This window comes from Lonchura striata, chromosome 3 (assembly GCF_046129695.1).
Source record: "Lonchura striata isolate bLonStr1 chromosome 3, bLonStr1.mat, whole genome shotgun sequence".
NCBI classification, from domain to species: Eukaryota; Metazoa; Chordata; class Aves; order Passeriformes; family Estrildidae; genus Lonchura; species Lonchura striata.
In genome coordinates, this window is record NC_134605.1 from 1,673,305 (window position 1) to 1,690,397 (window position 17,093).

Below are 17,093 nucleotides of genomic sequence, written 5' to 3' on the forward strand. Positions count from 1 at the left end.
ACCCCGGCGGGGCCGCGCCGCCCTCCCGGGGGTTTTTATGAATGAAAGGGCCGTATGCAAATGAGCGCGGCCCGGGGGGAGCGCGAAATGGCGGATGCGCGGGCGGGCGGCGCGCACACGAACGCGCGTGTCCGCGTCCCTCCGTCCGCCCGCGGCCGGTCCGTCCGTCCCCGCGTGCGCGGGGTACGGCGCTGAGCGACCCGCGCCGGCTCCCGCCGGGGCAACAAAGGCCGCCCCCCGTTCCGTGCCCCCCAGCCGCCCGCCGCCCCCGGCCCCGCTCACTCGTCAGGGTAGGCTTCCTCGGTCATCTTCTCCCCGTCTAGGCTCATCCCTCGCCGCGGGCGGCCGGGCTGCGCCTCCGCATCTTCCCGAGCTTCACATGGCGAGGGAGGCCGCGCCGCGGCGGGCCGGGGCTGGCGGCCGCGCCGGGCCCGACGGCGCGGGAGCGCGGGCGGCGGCGGGGGGGGAGAAGGGGGGGGGACTACGGCCGCGCTCGTCGCCGGGCGGCGGCGGCCGGGGGCGGAGGAGGAGGAGGAGAGGCGGCGGTCAGCGCGCCGCGGGGGCGCGGCGGGGCGCGGCGGCGGCGGCGGCGGCGCGGGGTCCGGGCCCGGGGGAGCGGCGCAGCGCCCGGGGGCAGGCGGCGGCGCCGGGCCAGCCCCATGGCCGCGATCACGCCATGGCGGGGCGCCGCGGGGGGCGGCGGAGCGGGCGGGGAGGGAGGGAGCGGGGAGCCCCGGCAGGAAGCGGCGGCGCTGCCGCGGCCGCCGGGAGCGGGCAGGGCAGCGCCGGAGCCGGGCGGGAGGAGGGAGGGAGCCGCAGCGGCGGCGGCGGGGAAGGAGGAGACGCGGGCGGCGGTGGCGCCGCCCCGGCCCGGCCCCCCGAGCCCCCGCGGCGCAGCGCGGCGCCCGGGGCGCGGTCCCGCCGCGCTCGCCTCCGCCCGCCGGCGCCGCCCCCCGCGCCGCAGCCCCCGCGCCCCGCCCGCCGCCGCTCCCGGCCGGGCCGGAGCCGCGGGGCCCGCCCGGCTGCGGCTGCTGCCCCGCGGCCCGCCCCGGCCCGGCTGCCCGGGTTCGGCCTCACGCGGCCCCGCTCAGCCCCGCCAGGCCGCGCTTAAAAATCACGGAATCGATTAGGCTGGAAAAGTCCTCTGAGATCATCGAGTCCAAGCACCGGGTCAGTCAGAGCGCGGCACTGAGAGCCACAGCCAGACTTCCCTTAGACACCTCTGGGGACAGTGACTCCAGCACCTCCCCGGGCACACCGTTCCAATGTCTAATGACCCGTGCTGTGAAGAAATTCCTCCTAATGTCCAACCCGAAACTCTCCTGGCGGGCTATAAGAGTGTTTTCTTGTCCTGTCACTGGCTGACTTTGAGAAGAGCCCAACCCCATCCTTGCCAGATGCTCCTTTCAAATAGTTGTAGAAAGTGATAGGGTCACCCCTGAGCCTCCTTTTCTCAGGCACTCCTCATGAGACTTGTGCTCCAGACCCTTCACCAGCTTTGTTGCCCTTCTCTGGATATCTTGGCTCACCTCAACTTGACTTCTCCCAGCCTGGCTGGGTTCAGCCCAGCCTGGCTCAGCTTGCTCTGGCCCAGGGCATCCTGGCTCAGTGCAACTCCTCGTTGTGGCTGATGAGATCCATAGGAAGCGTTTCCATACCGTGATGCCGTGTGCCCAGTGAGTGGTCTGGCAGCTGGTCAGTAGAAGAAGCCCAGGAGCTAATGTTGCCCCCACAGCAGCATGTCCCGAGGTTCAGGTGCTGTTTTCTTACCACCCTTGTGTTCTTCCCACCCTACTTTGCCCTCTACGAGAGCTCAAATCGCCCCTTAGAGCCACATTCAGAATTTCTGTGTGGTCCATGCGCGTAACATAGTACAGCTTTTCTCGTAGGTCAGTTCAAATGTTTTTATCTGCAATGAACAGTGCCATAACTGTAAACACTCTGCCAACTTGTGTTGTGTTCATAGCTACACCATGACATCTGCCCTCAGGACTTGCTCGGTCCACAGAGGAGGGGCGACAGGAGCTGGCTATCAAAAAGATAGTTTGGCCCCTGAAGTTAAGTCACTAGCTGTGAGTTTTGGTTTTGCTTCCCACATCAGGTCCTCAGGGAATCCTGGGAGAAGAAATGTGTCTGTACCACCTAAGCACATCACCTTGCCTTCCAGCTTTTGCAGGCTCCTCCACTGCAGCATCCCTTTCCCACTGCAGGTAGGGAGATGTGCCATCTCTGCTCTCACTGCATTGGGATGTTCAGTCTCAACATAGCTGCAGTTCCTAAGGCAGTCACATTCTGATTTAACTTTCAAGTCCAGTCTATGGGATTTAGTCTTGAAGGGGCCTTCAGATTTTGGCGTGGAAATTGTGTTTCTGCTCTGCTGGGTTTCAGTTTCTAAGTGCTGTAAATTTTCTTTTCAGGAACAGAAGCGGAAACTCGGAGAGAAATCTGTGGACTGCTAGAAATGAGATAGAAGCAGGAGCTGATGAAAGCTTTGAGGTCTTCTCCTCAGGGAGAAGCAGCATGTCCTTCAGAGGTGGTACCAGAATCTGCAGCTTTGTGGCACAATATTACAGGAACGTTCCTGTCACTGCTAGAGGTTTGGCCATAACACCAGATAACGTGTGAGAGCGCAAGCCTGCTGCCCTCCCTCTTGCAGATTTTGGGTGCTCTTTTGGGTGGCAGTGCTGCCTATCCCCCCACCCCCTTCCCACCCATTCCTTTGCAAAGCACAGTTTGTCACCCCCTTGGCTATGCTAATGCATCCCCTGCTGAGGAGTGACACTGCTGGAGCTGCTAAATGGTCCCAGCTAATAATACTCCCCAATACCTCTTTCTTTTGGAAAGTTATTCAAGGATCCATCTTGCAGAATGGCATGATAAACATCTTGGCAAATCTGAGCTGGCAGCTAAAGGAAGTGTCAGGGCAGTAGTAAGCAGTTGGGGGCAAGGAAATGGCAGGAACGTCTTCAGCTGCTGTACAATAAAAGACCAGATGTAATGATTTGACACAGTTCCACCCATCCTATGTCTCTTTTTCCACCAGAGGATGCTGAGATTGCACAGACCTCTGACATCCTCAAAATTTTTCATGCCAAAAATGTCTGTGATCAGCGGGACCACTGATGTTGCTGAAGTGGAGAGCGTGGTATTTAGCAGTTGGATGCTACAGAAGTAGAATATGGGGAGAGTTATAGCCCTGTGAAAAACCCAGGGCACAATCATGTAATTAAAAAGCCATTATAATGGTTATACCTCTGAGGTGGAATGGGTATTAATCACTGTCTGATTAACACTTGAGAGCTTGTCTGTGTGATCTGGATGTATTTTTATGTGCTTATGTTGTCCGTGTGCGTATTTACCCCGATGGGGAGAAGTAAATGTGTCTGAGGCTTGGAGGCTGAAGTTTTACTTGATCTAGCTTCTTGAGTAATTTCCTGTGGATTTGCAAGATTTCTTATTTGATCTCTGCTTTCACTGTCCTGCCAATTTACAAGCTGCTAAGCAATTTATTCTCTTAATGATTTCTCTCACTCACTGCACAACCCTCTTACTGTTACTTTCACCGAGGTATTGAATTTTATTTTTCTCATATTCAGGTTACTGTGCCGGTTCTTGTAAGTAGCGTGTTGGAGCTGACTGACTTTTCTGAATGAAAAGGCTCTCTCTCAGAGGTGTGATTTCTGTTTGTACGTTGTGCTGTTTGTACACAGAGCTTCTGCTCAGACACAGAATAGCGCTTCCCTGGGATGTGATCGTTAAGGTACCTAGAATTAATTAGCCTTTGGTGGCAGACCTTCAAGGCAGCAGCTCCTGCATACTAACGATTTGCCTGCTATGACTGTCCTGTGTTTTATATTCAAAAGAAACATTTATTTTGCAGAGTAATACTTCAGCTGCTGCGGAGAACCCTGTTGCTGCTTGGATTGGAATAAACTTCCCTGAGTGCTGTTACACTTATTTAGGATGAGAACCACTGGAATTTGAAGTGTCAGAGTTTAGGATGGCATTTACTGCAGGCTTGCAATGTAGCATCCTGCCTTCACTTGTAGAACCTTTTAGCCTTTGAGCTGAAATCTTCCACACTGTTGATTTAGGAACCTAAATATGAATGTTGGTACTCTGTTGACTGTGCTGAATTCAATGATTTTTCCACTGACTCACTTGGTGACTTTGAATGAGTGAGGAGTGGAAGTCAGCAGTCCTGAATCATGCCATCCTCCAGACAATTACCCCCCTCCCCAATAATTCTTTTGAGCAGCAATCATATGTTAAAAATAATGATTTCTTCCCTATTTTTCCCCATCATAATTCCTCTGAATTTATGAGCTACAGAAACAATCTGCAACATTTGCAGTCAGAGTGATGTCTTTCAGGGCTGACACTTTTTGGGAGGTCACAGAGTTTGGAAATACAGAAGTTTTTTTCTTTCATCAGGAGTGGGATTTAAGGATGTGGTTTGGAGAATTGTCGGGATCCTTTTGGGCACCTGCCAGGGGAAGAGGATGTGGAGAGCTCTTTGCAGTCTTCCCAGGATGTCCTTTTGGAGGCTGGTAAGACCAGAGCAAGCAAACAGAACAGACCCTTGCTGCCAGATGAGCTGATTATCCCACTTCTCCATTTTTTGGTTTTTATAAACCTGCATTTTACTAGGGCAGAAAGTGGCAGCATTGAGGCAATCTCTGCACCGTTGCCTCTATGGCTTTTCTGGACACCATGGGATCAACTTGGGCAACAGCAGCAAATGTGCTGAGGGCTGGGAAGGCATTGACCAGTGCACACAGTCAGGCCTGAGTCATGCTTATGGGACAAATCTGGTGTCATTTGTAGCTGTGTTCCTCAAACCTTGTGCTCTCCTTCATCCTCTTCCAAAATAAAAGCAAAGTTTATCCAAATGGGGAGATGGTGAGGAAAAGGAGAGTTTTCAAAACTCTTGCTTTCCTACTGGGCACTCTGTTGTCCTCTTCATATTCAGCAGTAAGTGATTTATAGTCCCCCTGACATGGTGGTTTGGTGTTTCCTTTGTGTGCATAACTTCCTTTTGATATAAAGAGATGATAACAAACCTAAATTGTAGTCTCACAAGCACATGACACATTGTCTTTGTGGTGCAGATAGCGGGAAAATGCTCTAATCTCGAGTTCAACACTTCAGCCTTCCCACCCCCAAATTCCACCCTGGTGAGAGGGTGGCATTAGCAGGTTTAGTGAGACAGCAGTGTTGGTGGGGGTGATTATTTCACCCATAGTGGTGCAGGATGGAGGTTTTGGGAGTGCCACTAGAGTCAAGTCCCTGGCATGGACTCTACAAGAAAGAGGTGGGTGCACAGCTGCTTCTTGAACTTTTTTGCATACCTGTTTGTGCTGAATGCTTGGAAAGAAAAACTGCTACAAAACCTTCACTTTCTGCTGCCAGTTGTGCAGCAGTCCTTTACTCCTGTGCATTCCCAACTCAGCATGCCCTGGACAATCAATTTGAAAAATAAGTGTGCAGGAACATTGCACGTGTCACTGCAACCTCAGGCTACTTTTGGCACGAGGGAAGGGCTGCTCTTCTCTCAAGATGCCTTTCCACCCTTGAGAGGTTTCTGCATTTTTGATACAGCTGTTTCCAGGGCCTCATGAGAACTGAACAAACAGATGCCATATAATCTGGTTTTACTTCAGGGAGCACAAAAGTGCATGGATCTCAGAAAAGCACCTTTTCCTCCGCTCCTTGGAGTTATTTGAATTAGGTTTGAACCTTTAAGTGTATTTCAGAATGCTGCCTTCTGATAGCCAAACTTCACCTGGGTTTTCCTCCCTTTCTCTCACAGCTATTGTGAGACCATCCCCTCTGAACACCCCCGTTCCCTTTACTGCAAAGCTCTTTGATCAGCCTCAGCAGGTGACATGATGAACAGCTGACTGACTACTTTGGCAAAACCAGTTTTTGTGGCTTGACCTCCTTTTCACACCCGGTGTCTTGCTGTGAGTACAGGGTCCTATTCAGTGTCTGAGTGGTTATAATTGCAGGTTTACCCAGTCTAGACCTGGCTGTGGGAGAAACCCCCACACAGGTATCAATCAGGAAAGGCTTCTGGAGTTAAATTAAGCATTTGAAATACGGAAATGCTGACATGGCTGGGTCAGATGTTTGATGGTATGTGGTACACAGGGGAAATGAGTTGTATGTACCCTGCCTGTATCCTCATTTGCTCAGCCCTTGGCTTCAGGGATGCTCAGTGACACTGACCCACTCAGTCCTTTGCAGATGCTTGGTCATATTTAATTTCAAAGGGTGCCAGTCCACCCTCTTCTCCAGGCAGATATTTTCCCTTGTGTCAACATCCTCATAACAACAGCTAGGCAAATATAGCACATGGCTTATGAGTGTCCTGGAAGGACTCAGAGGTGGAGAGTTAGAGCTAAAGAAGGCTCATGGTTAACCCCATGCAGCACTGAATAGCTTTGGGATAAGTCGCAGCACATGAGGAGGAAGCTGGGAGGAGAGTTTCATGGTCCTGCAGAGAACACCTCCTTAGACAACCACCCTCCAAGACATTCCCAAGGATTCCCATGGAAAATAATCCTGTGTTCCTTTTATGTTCTGGTAATCACACACATATTATGCCTCCCTGCCCAGTTCTAAGGAGAAAAGTGATTAGTCACTCCACACAAAAACTTTTGGGGACTGTGCCTGTACTCCAGTATGGATGCCAGCTCCATCTAGAAGGGAATGAAGACTCTCAGCTCTGCTCTGTGTGTGGCTGTTAACAGAAGCTGCTATTTGCAGGTACTGATGCAAGGCCTTCCAGGTGCCCACTGCCAGCTGCATCCCCAGCAGTGTTTGCTGCCAGGCTTAACAAAGCCCAGAAATGCAAGCCCAGCTTATGAGAGCTTCACACCTACAACACCAAATGCACAACCTTGATCCTGCTCACAGAACTCCCTTGTTTAAGACAGTAGTCTTAGACTCTCCAGTCTCTTAGAGCAAAAAAGAAGGGCTGGTTATTGCTGGATGCCTGTTCTGACTTTAAAAGCTGCAAGTAAAAACAATCCAAGATATGGGGCATGCTGAAGTGGCAGCTGAAGGGCTTTTTTTGTTCCTTCTGCAGTTAATGCCATCATGCTAAAATTGCACGCGGGTGGGAGTGGGGGTTAATTTAAGGTTTAATGTGACCAAGAAGAATTATTTAGAAAATAGCAAATGGACAACATTCTGAAAAATGAGCTTCAATTCCCTAACCAGGAGTACTTGACTAAAGAGACTATGAAGGAAACTTCAATATCTATGGCAGGTAAACATTTGCCTTTGATTCTGTTTTTCTCTTCAAGTCCAGAAACCCCAGCATTTACACTTAAATGGATGTGCTGTAAGCTATGTTTAGGAAGAGAATTTCATCCCCTCCTGCACGTACTTTTGCACATGATAATTATTTGACTGCAGCTTTACAAAGTATGGCTGGAGGGATGGTTTGAAAGGGAGGAGTTTCATGGCAATGATGGTAACTGCCTGATTCAGCCCCACTGGAAGGCACTGGCAGCAGGATCAGACAATCCAGAAGAGATATTTTATTTTAAATAGCCAAATAGCCAATAGCCATTATGGACCTTCAGTGACTTATGGAAAATTCCTGCCTTCTGTATCCTCATTTGCAATCCTTCTGATTTCATGCCCTGGAAAACATGCATGTATGCTGGAACCATGTATTCAGTGAAGACATGAATTTCTGCATTTTGTCACCACTAAAAAAAAAAACAAACAAAAAACAACAAAACCAACCAACCAACCAACCAAAAAAAAAAAAAAACAAAACACAACCAAAAAAACAAAACAAAAAAAACAAACAAACAAACAGAAAAAAAAAAAAAAAAACCACAAAACCAAAAGAACCCAAAAAAACTAACAGAGAGCTAAAGAGCTTATGAAGATGACATTTTGGTGAATGATGGTATTTTTTTAACACCATCAGTTTTGTCTTCATCAAATAAATCACAGAGTTTGGGCTCTTCCTTTATTTTTTACATTCTGCTTCTTCTCCCTCACCTGAGCTGTTCCTTCCATACTACTGGAGTTGTGGTCCAAAACTAATGGAGGGGTGAAAGAACTGCTCTATAACCACATGGTCTGGATGCAATTCCTTGCACATAACTGCTTCTCTTTGTGCTAGAGACATTACCAGTACCAGTATTTAATTTGTTACCACACAAAATGCTCTGGATAGCTGTGACATTGAAACACTTCCTATAAATTGGTTCCTACTCAGCTCTAAAGTTGGGTCTTCAATTTGATGTTTTTCAGTCTAAGAAAGTAACATATGTGAAAGCTCTCCCATGAGACTTGATCAAAATCTTGTGAGATGGCAGTCTAAATTTTGGGCTCTCTGTGGCTTGCAGGCAAAGCAGGTCAAGCCTTTTTTTTTTCTTGACAGAAACAGGGATGGCTGTCTATAAAATCCTGAGAGGGCAGAAAGCAGAGATGATTTCCACCTTCCTGTGGCAAGGTCAGTTCTTTCCCCTCTGCAGATGGACTTACCCTAGTACCAGGATGGGCAAGGCACCTTTTGAGAAAGGTCACCAGAGGCTGTTGCCTTGTGCTTTGTAAGGAATGCAAGCAGCAGTAAGGACTTTGTGTCACTACCATTTAGCTGCCACCAAAATCACAGCCAGAGCTTTCTTTGATCATAATGTCTTCTATTGCAGGAAGCTGCGGAAACTCTACAGAAACCTTGATGCACACAACTACCCCAAAAGGGGCTTTGACCTTTTAACAATGGCACTCCATTATACAGTATTTTCTTATATTTATTTTTCAAGTATTGAGGTGGAGACAATCACTGAGAAACGTGAGATCTTGAAAAAAAAATTAAAAATATAATAAATTATATATTGTGACTTTTCATTTAGTTAGAATATCTGTGTAATCATGCCTCATCTTATATGTCAATTTTCATTTGTATCCTTCACAGTCACTTGTAGGGGTGGAGGAGAATGTTGGTCTTCCATTACAGCAGAAGGAACTACAGCCCAAGAAGATACCTGGGTGTTTGGAAGAGGACTCAAACTCAGGAACATTTGGGATCATTTAAGACAGGAAGACAACATCCACTTGAGTTTAATTCCCTGTGCTTGCTTGTTTGTGTCTAGTTGCTTGGCTGTAAGTGGTGCATAAATCACTTGAGACCCTCCATTCCTCTGTAATTTACTGTTGGAAAGGACCGAAATAAATGTTAACATATTTGTGAGACATACCAGAATTAGTCCAAACTTAGAAGAATTTTGGAGCAAAGTTAAATGCTTCAAATGAAATGCTGCTGTGAAGGTGCCCCATCAAACAGAACATGGTTGTAGTCGTTTGCCTTGTGTGGCCTGAGTAAAAGTGCATTTCCGCCCTAGGAAAATCCTTTATACCCTGATTTCCAAGTTCAAAAATAACTCTCTACAGATGAAACACGTTTTTCATCCTTTAAAGTAGTGTTTTCACCTACAAATACTTGCTGCCTAAACAAGAGCTCTTTCCTTTGCACTTGTGCCAACATGCAACTTGGATAAAGAACTAAACTTAGATTTGTAGTTATAATGCTTCCACTGACTTTTTTGGTTTTGTTTTTTAATAATGACTGTAAGACATGTGCTGTCTCTCTCCTGAATTTTAATCTTTCTAATGAAGGTGTGTTTGAAGAAGGCACACCCTTCAGAAGATGTTTTGTGGTATCGTCTTTGTGCCTTTAGTGTTGAGGACCAGCTGCCTTTTCAATTTTAAATGCACTTTCCAGGGTCTTACATCACAGAGGCCTAAATTAAAACACACTTACCATAAAGGGGTGCAGCACAGGCATTCATCCTGGAAATTGCACTGCAACATGAAAGATATCCAAACCCTACATGTAATTTTGAAGATGAGCAAGCCTTGGCCTTTCAGATGTCCCACGTGAGGGAAGCGCACCCACGTCCCGCAAAATTGTCAGCTTCTGAATCATGGAAGTCAGATCCTAAAGCCTCTAATTCCCACTGAATTAGAGACGTTTGACGATGTGTGTGGCTGTGAAAAGCAAGCCCAGCGTTGGATCTGGGGTGGCCTGGTGGATGTGAGCCTGTGCAGGAACCCCTGTGGTCCAACACCCAGCGTGACCCCGGGAGATGCAGAACCCAGGGATGGGCAGCTCTCACTTTCTGCCTCCCAGCTCCTCCTCCACGTGTTATTCAGGATCAGGGATCAGGATCTGGTGGCTCCTCGTGGCATGAAAATTTTGCTTAGTGGTTGGCAGGCTGAGAAGGGCTGGTCATGCCTTGAGAAAAGAATGATCTGATTAGCTCCAGATAATTAAGGTTATTGGAGAAAATTTTTTCTTCTCTAGTATGGTGGTATACACCAGGAGTAAGACCACTGCACCTTTATTTTGGACATATATACCACAGTGAGAGCAGCAGCTGGTCTTTTACTTCGTTCCCTGCAGCTATGGAAACCTTGCCACAGGCTGTGCACCCCTGCAGAAACAGAGACCTCCTTTTGGGGTTCATGGGTTTCATGCCAAATTCTTTCTCCATATCCATGGCTCCCAGGAACCAAAGAGCTGCTTCAGAGAGCCATCAGCTTCATTAGCCTGTGGGTATACAGAGGGAACCCCCAAACTTCAACCTTCTGCTTCTATTCAACATCAGTTTCACTCGCAACTCTTCAGGGGAAAGAATTTTTTTGCAATCTCTTTCAAGAATCAGATATTGGCAATCCCGCTCCTGGAGTGCCGTGGTTGGAGAGTATCCTGGGCTAACTTGGGAGGCAAGGCTCTCCCGTGTCTAGACATTGCAGTAAATGTTACTCAGCCTCCTTTGGAGGTACTGGGCTCAACACAAATGTCCTAGCCAAGCTCACAAGGAAGAAGAAATATGGGAATATATGCCACCAGAAGACACTGTTTCCCTTGACCTTTTTGTCTGTAAAACAATGGCTTACAGAGAGTTTTTAACTGAAAGATGTTGTTGGCCTCTTTCCTTTTCATTTTTTGACTTTTGTTTCCTGTAGGAGGATTTCTGGAATTCCTTAATATTGTCATCGAGTCCTAGGGATTTCCCACTTTCAGCTGTGCTCCATCTCCCAGGTTGCCAGTAATGCAAAATTGCTGAGGAAAGACATTTCTGTTTAAACTGGAAGCCATGAATACAAGAGCTTCTCCTCCCAAAGGAAATGTTTTTACTTCCATGTCCCCAATCTTACATCTTTGCTTTGTACTCAGGTATTTCACTTGAGACTTCCCAGTTTCCTAGAAATTCTGATTTACTCTCTTGCTGAGTCTCTGGAACAAGATACTAAATCCATCTTACTTGAAAAAAAAAATTAAAGAAAGAACAATAAAACCCTAATTGAAACATTTTGCTGAAAAATGCCACAGCATAGTGATTTTTGAAACAAAAGCCAAAGAAATATTTTTTGCTTTTCTAAACTAGGAAAAGAAATACACATGTATACCTGTTCAGTTGGAGTGGAGTTGGAAAAATCTTTGTCTCATATGCAGTGCCAGCTTCAGGAAAAGGAGAGCCTGGCTTTGTCTTCTTATGTGTATGTGTGTGTCTTCATTATCAATATTTAGTAGTCAGTCTTGGGATTTTTGACTGTGATGTTGAGGAGAAGGCTGCAATTCCAGGCACTAAGGTGGCTCCTGGGGAAAGGCTAAAATGGGGCTGCCTGCTCTTAGGTGCCCATGAACTCCTCTAAAACCACAGGGACTCTGCACCCCACTTCTTTCTAACTCAGGACAACCAGATGTCCAAGGCCCAGCTCCATTCTGAAGTCCTAACAAGCATCTTTGGGATATTGTTTTGTCCCATTTTTTTTCCCTGGGTATGATTTTTCTCCCATCAAGGCCTTCTTCATCTGCAGTGATCTGCTCTTCTTCCACATTGAGAAGACAGGAGTCTCCCATGCAGGAGTCTTGTGCCTCACCCACCTCATCACCCTCCCCAACTTGTCCTCCCTTCACTGCTCCTTTCTCTCTTCAGTCACCACCCAGCTAAGAGCTTTGTAACTTCAGTGCATTGATAGCCCTGCTCTCCCAGATCTCAAGGGATAAGTTTCCTGTCAATCCCACCCAGAGGGATCATTCTTGTGTGTGCAGTGACTTTAGGGTACATCATGCAGAAGCTCAGTCCAGGATTCCCTGGCCAGAACCCAGACACCACATTCCCTTCCACCATGTGAAAATGAAAGTAAGTTTGGCCACAGCAAAACCACAGAGCAGTGGTGAAGCCTCCAGTGTTGGTGGAAATGATGTAAAGCACCCAAATCTTTAGTTCAGATTTTCAAGGGGTGCAAAAAACACATGGATGTGTCTGTCAGGAAGACTTCCAGAAGGACAAAATGTCACTGGGATCCCCGCTACGAGAAGCTGCCGTAAGGTCGGTGACACAGGATTTCCGCGAGCTGGTGCTTATCTTGTAGACAAATCTCCTGGGGGGTGAAAAGTCAGACACACACACACAGGTACAGTGAGCACAGCTGTCTGTTGTGGGGCTGGAAGGAACTGCCGGAAACCCACGGAGGAAGATGCAAAAAAACCCCAAAAATGAAAAGGGGAAAGGCGGGAGGGAAGAAGCTGTTTTTCTCAAAGCTTGGCTGCCCTTGCAAGCAGAGTGACATCACAAAAGAGACACATGGTTGGGCAGGTTTAGACCATGAAATCCTTTTGGAGTTCTGTAGATGGTGAAGTAGAGGGAAAGAAACTTTGCTGCACACCTGTGCAGTGGTTAATGTGATGTTTTCAGGAAAGTTCACCCATGAGTAGGCACAGCAGCTTGCTGTGCTGATAAAGCTCATTTCTGCTCTGGAATTAGGTAAACTGAGCCATGGGAGCAAATCAACTCACCAAAGCCACACGGTAAATGTGACAGAGGTGGAAAGATTAAATATGAACAGATTGCCCTTACCCTACCTGCTTCACACACTTGTGTGAAGACAGAATCTGCATTGAGCATTTTAGAAGCTCTTGAAATTCTGAAGTCAGGTGGCCTGGATAATATTGACTCACTTCTTATGTAGAAGTTAAGGATGGAGTAAAATGGGGTACTTGAGGGCTCAGTTTGGCCCAAAGGAGCAAAGGTTTGTTGCTCACTCCATGTCTGCATGTCAGGAAGGCACAAAGGAGAGAATAAAACCTCTGAAAGACCTGGGGAAAAAATAGCTGCCTCAGTTCAGGGGCTGAGCTGGAAAATGGAGAGTAAAAGAACTAGATTGCATCAAAGCAAAAGAAATGGTAATTTTTTCCTTTCTATTTTTTTTTGCTTGGGGGAAATGGGAAATAAAACCCAATGTGTTATTTTGGGTCAGCCCAAATTGCATTTTGAACGTAACATTTTGTTTTGAGGTTAGTTGCCCATCTTGTTTCTCACACTTTCTTTGATTTCATGTCTCTTTTGAGTGGAAAATGCCACTTTAAAATAGCAAATCAGAGGGTTGTGTTTAAGAGGCAGTGAAATAGAATGCTGTGGCATTTTCAAACCAGTTTCTTTCAAGAAATGTAGATATGTATGTATTTCCTCCATACATTTTTGGGTACAGTTTAAAATGTTTGCTATGTTTCATTCATTCAGGAAACTCCAAAATTGCATGGTTTGGGTTTGTCCTTTTTTTCCCCTAGGTATTTTAGTGTTTTTTGGTTGGTTTTTTTTGGCCCTATTTAACTCCTGATGAAGGAATTGCTTCTGCAGAAACAACAAAAGGGAGATGTGTAACTTGAGGAATGGGAGATTTCAGGGAACAGGGCAGGGCTTACAACAGCACCTGGGGCAGAGGCCAGTGTATGGCTGAAGGCAAAAGCATGAGCAGTGCTTATTTCTTATTTCTCAGCAAAGCTCCTGAAGAAACAGCAGTGAGGAAAGAGCTCAGACGACACGGGATGGATGTGTGCAGCTTTACAGTGCTCAGCTTTAAGTGGCCATCAGCCAGATCACCATCACAAGCCTTGCATCCCAGGTTTTCTCAGTTTGCTGGCAGGCCCCAGAGAGGCAGATGTGTTGGGTCCTGCCAGGGATGTTGGGGGCTGGCTTTGTTCTTGTGCACCCCATCCCCTTTTGCCCTGTTTGGGCAGGTTTGCCCTGGGAGGGCTCTGGAGATAGGGAGGTGCTCTCAGAGCTGCTACCCCTCTACTCTGGATGTGGATTTGCTCGCTCTCCAGGCAGGCTCGGGGTGCATGGAGCAAAATGCCTTGTGCTCACTCCAGATAAGAGAGGTGATGCTGATAGGGGTGAGGGAAACAACCCAAGCAACCGACTGAAGCACAGTGTGGTTTGCAGCACAAATGTTTGCCTGGCTTGTTGGCACTGTGAGGCAGGGGCAGGTGGGAGCTGGCCCAGGGGCACCACTCTGCACTTGATGTCAAGTGGACAGTCAGGTCCTAGAGCTTCTCTTTCCAGCCATAGCTTCTACCGTGAAGGCAGCAGCCCTTTAAAACCAGATGTAGGGTAACTGGCAGCTTAGGTGACAGGCATTTCCTTCCCAACCAAGAAATAATGCTGTGTGCTTTGACTAGCAGGGGACAGACATTCTGAATTCAAGCCACTTTAAGTTAGCCATTTTCTGATTTTCCCAGAGCTGGCCAGCTGTGGCCTTCTGTGTTTGCTGCATCATGAGATGCTTTGTAATGAAATGGTGGGGTCTCAGCAGGCCTTATTCTGTCACTGGAACAATGGAGCACAGACTTTCTTTATATCCTGGAGGGCATCAAATAATAAGAACAAGAAAAGTTGTCCAGCTGTGCTTCAGCTGGACTACTTTTCTCTTTTCATTTTTTCAGTCAGTCTTAGTAGACAGAGTGGCTGTCTGACTCACTTGTCTTCTGAGAAGGATACTTAAAATGTAAATAGAAAACTTGTTTTAAGAAATGGCATGTGCCTAGCATGAAGAAGTAAGAATTATCCCTGCTGGAATAACCTTCCTTTCATTGGGATTATATTAGGGAGGAATTTGGTCTGCTCCTTGGCAGCTCCGTGCACAAGCTGGCCGTTGTTATTAAAATCTAGAAACTCATTCCTAACCTTAGTCACCTCAGGTGATTTGCACTTGAAAAGATCACACAGACTGGTAAATTTGGGAAGGATACATAAAGGACTAGCAACACGAACTGCCTTCTGGCTGCTGAGGGCTGGGCTTACTCAGATTTCTTGGCAGTGCTGGGCTATTCACTAATTCAGTTCAACCCCCTGCAAAGTCCATGTAGAGGTGAAGAATTGCAGGCAAAATCCTCTGGCTGGTCCCCCCTGCTCAGAAGACTGCCTGGAGGTGGCTGTCATGGCTCAAGGTGGCCTGGAGAAGGGAGCCAAAGCATCAGGCTCCCCTGGCCAGTGGGAGACGTGCCTATGATGGTGCAGGCAGATGTTGGCTGCTCACAGCCTCTCTCCAGCTCCTAGTCACAGTAAGGTGACAATGGACACGACAAGTGGCTTAAAGAGCACATTTTGAAAAGTGCACGTCAAGGGACCTGCAGGTCCTGCTGGTGGGAGTGGCTGGAGCAGCACAGCTGCATCTGGAGGAGGATGTGCAGCTCCACCCCTATCCTCTGCTGGGAAAAGGCTGCTTGGGAGGCAAAGCCCAGCTCAGCAGGGACCTGGGAAAAAGGGGGCTACGAAACAATTTGCCTGCATCTATTGAAGCAAAGCAAGCAGGCAGCATGGAGAACGACTCATATGCTAAGCCCATCATACTTGCTGTTTTTTTTTTTGTTTTTTTTTTTTCATTGTCAAAACCACTACAGAGAGGAGCAGCACATTTATTTCCAGGAGCCTGGCTACAGCAAGCAAACTTCCCTGTGGCTTCCTGCCAGCTTGGGGAGGATTCGTGGCTGGGATGCTTTACCTCTTTCCGTGCCAGCTCAACTGGAGCCGTGTCTCAAGATGGTTCTTTGATACCCTGTACAAAGGATTGTTCCTTATGGTGTTTTTGTCATATGTTTCTGCAAAGTTTAATCTGATTAAAATACAAAGAATTAGGATGGGGGACTGGATATGTGCAAAGTAGTATTTATGTATCTGTTTCTTTTGTTAATAGATAGGCCTGCCAGTCCCACAAAAACTTAAGCATGCATTTAGTGTTCCCAGTGGCTAATCCCATGAAAATCAGCTCCCAGTGTGTATTCAAGCACACATGTACATCTGCATAAGGCACGGACTGCACGGCCCTAACCATGATGTGCTTAGAGCTGTTCAGTTGTGAATGTTCCCATGTCTGGAGCATATCCTCCGACTCAGGGATGCCTGAACCCTCACTGTCTGGATCTACAAGGTGTTAAGTAGCACTTGGAAAATGGAGGGCTGGAACGGATAGGCAAGAAGTTACATTTAATGATGTGAAGTGATGGTAGAAGCCAGGCACAGGATCATTAATTAATGGATTTGGTTGTTCATTATTTACTTCAGCCTTCCTTCTGCCTCTGTGAAATGCTGACTCCTGTGCTGTCCATCTAAAAATGGCACAGTTGCCATCACTTTTTCCAAATGGACATTTTTGTTTAATATTTTGAAAGCAGGTCTGACAAATCCACAAGTATCAGTGTTAGGCAGAAGAGGAGAAAGCTGAGATAACGCAGTATGTGTACGTAGTAAGGCATGCACCTTATCACTCAGTAAAATTGGTGAATTACTATCAGTGCCACAACAGTGTTCTCAATTGCTGCAAAAATTTGCCTTCTTTGATACAAGACCACCAGAATTTTGGTCTGCAATCTGATAAAAAGCCAACTGTACCAAAGCAGCAAAGAGATTAAAAGCAAAACAAACAAAGGAAATGGAAGGGGGAAAAGTCCAACAAATTAAAATTTGTAAACTAGAATTTGACCTGTCTAACACATTTTATACTAAAAACCTTACCATATATTCCAGTACAGTTCTGATGGCAAATCCATTGCTCATGTGAGACTGGAGTGACACCAGTCTGTAGGTACTGCTGGGCAATTCTGGGATCTCTAGAGCACTGGTGATTGTGACTTGTTCCTTCTTATAAGGACCCTATGGGCCTGGATACTTGGGAGGATATGCTGGGTTTGATTTTCAATGCAACCTGAAACAAAAGTCAGCTTGAGGCTGCCAGATTGTGCCTGGTTTCAGATCAAACCTCTGTGAAAGTAGTGA

At 47.2% G+C, this 17,093-nt stretch overlaps 1 protein-coding gene and 1 long non-coding RNA gene across 2 annotated transcripts in view; one reads left to right on the top strand and one right to left on the bottom strand.

Moving 5' to 3' along the window:
* SPRED2 (sprouty related EVH1 domain containing 2) overlaps positions 1-425 on the bottom strand; it is a 57,774-nt gene extending 57,349 nt beyond the window's left edge. The window contains exon 1 of the mRNA XM_021555859.2: positions 283-425. Within this exon, the coding sequence (XP_021411534.1) occupies positions 283-329 (47 nt within the window). The 5' untranslated portion in view covers positions 330-425. The remainder of the gene's footprint in view (positions 1-282) is intronic.
* On the top strand, positions 251-9,225 carry LOC110484888 (uncharacterized). The gene is made up of 3 exons (XR_013339634.1): positions 251-290; positions 2,418-4,550; positions 8,948-9,225. It is a non-coding gene; the product is annotated as an uncharacterized LOC110484888 (long non-coding RNA).
* The last annotated feature ends 7,868 nt before the right edge of the window (positions 9,226-17,093 follow it).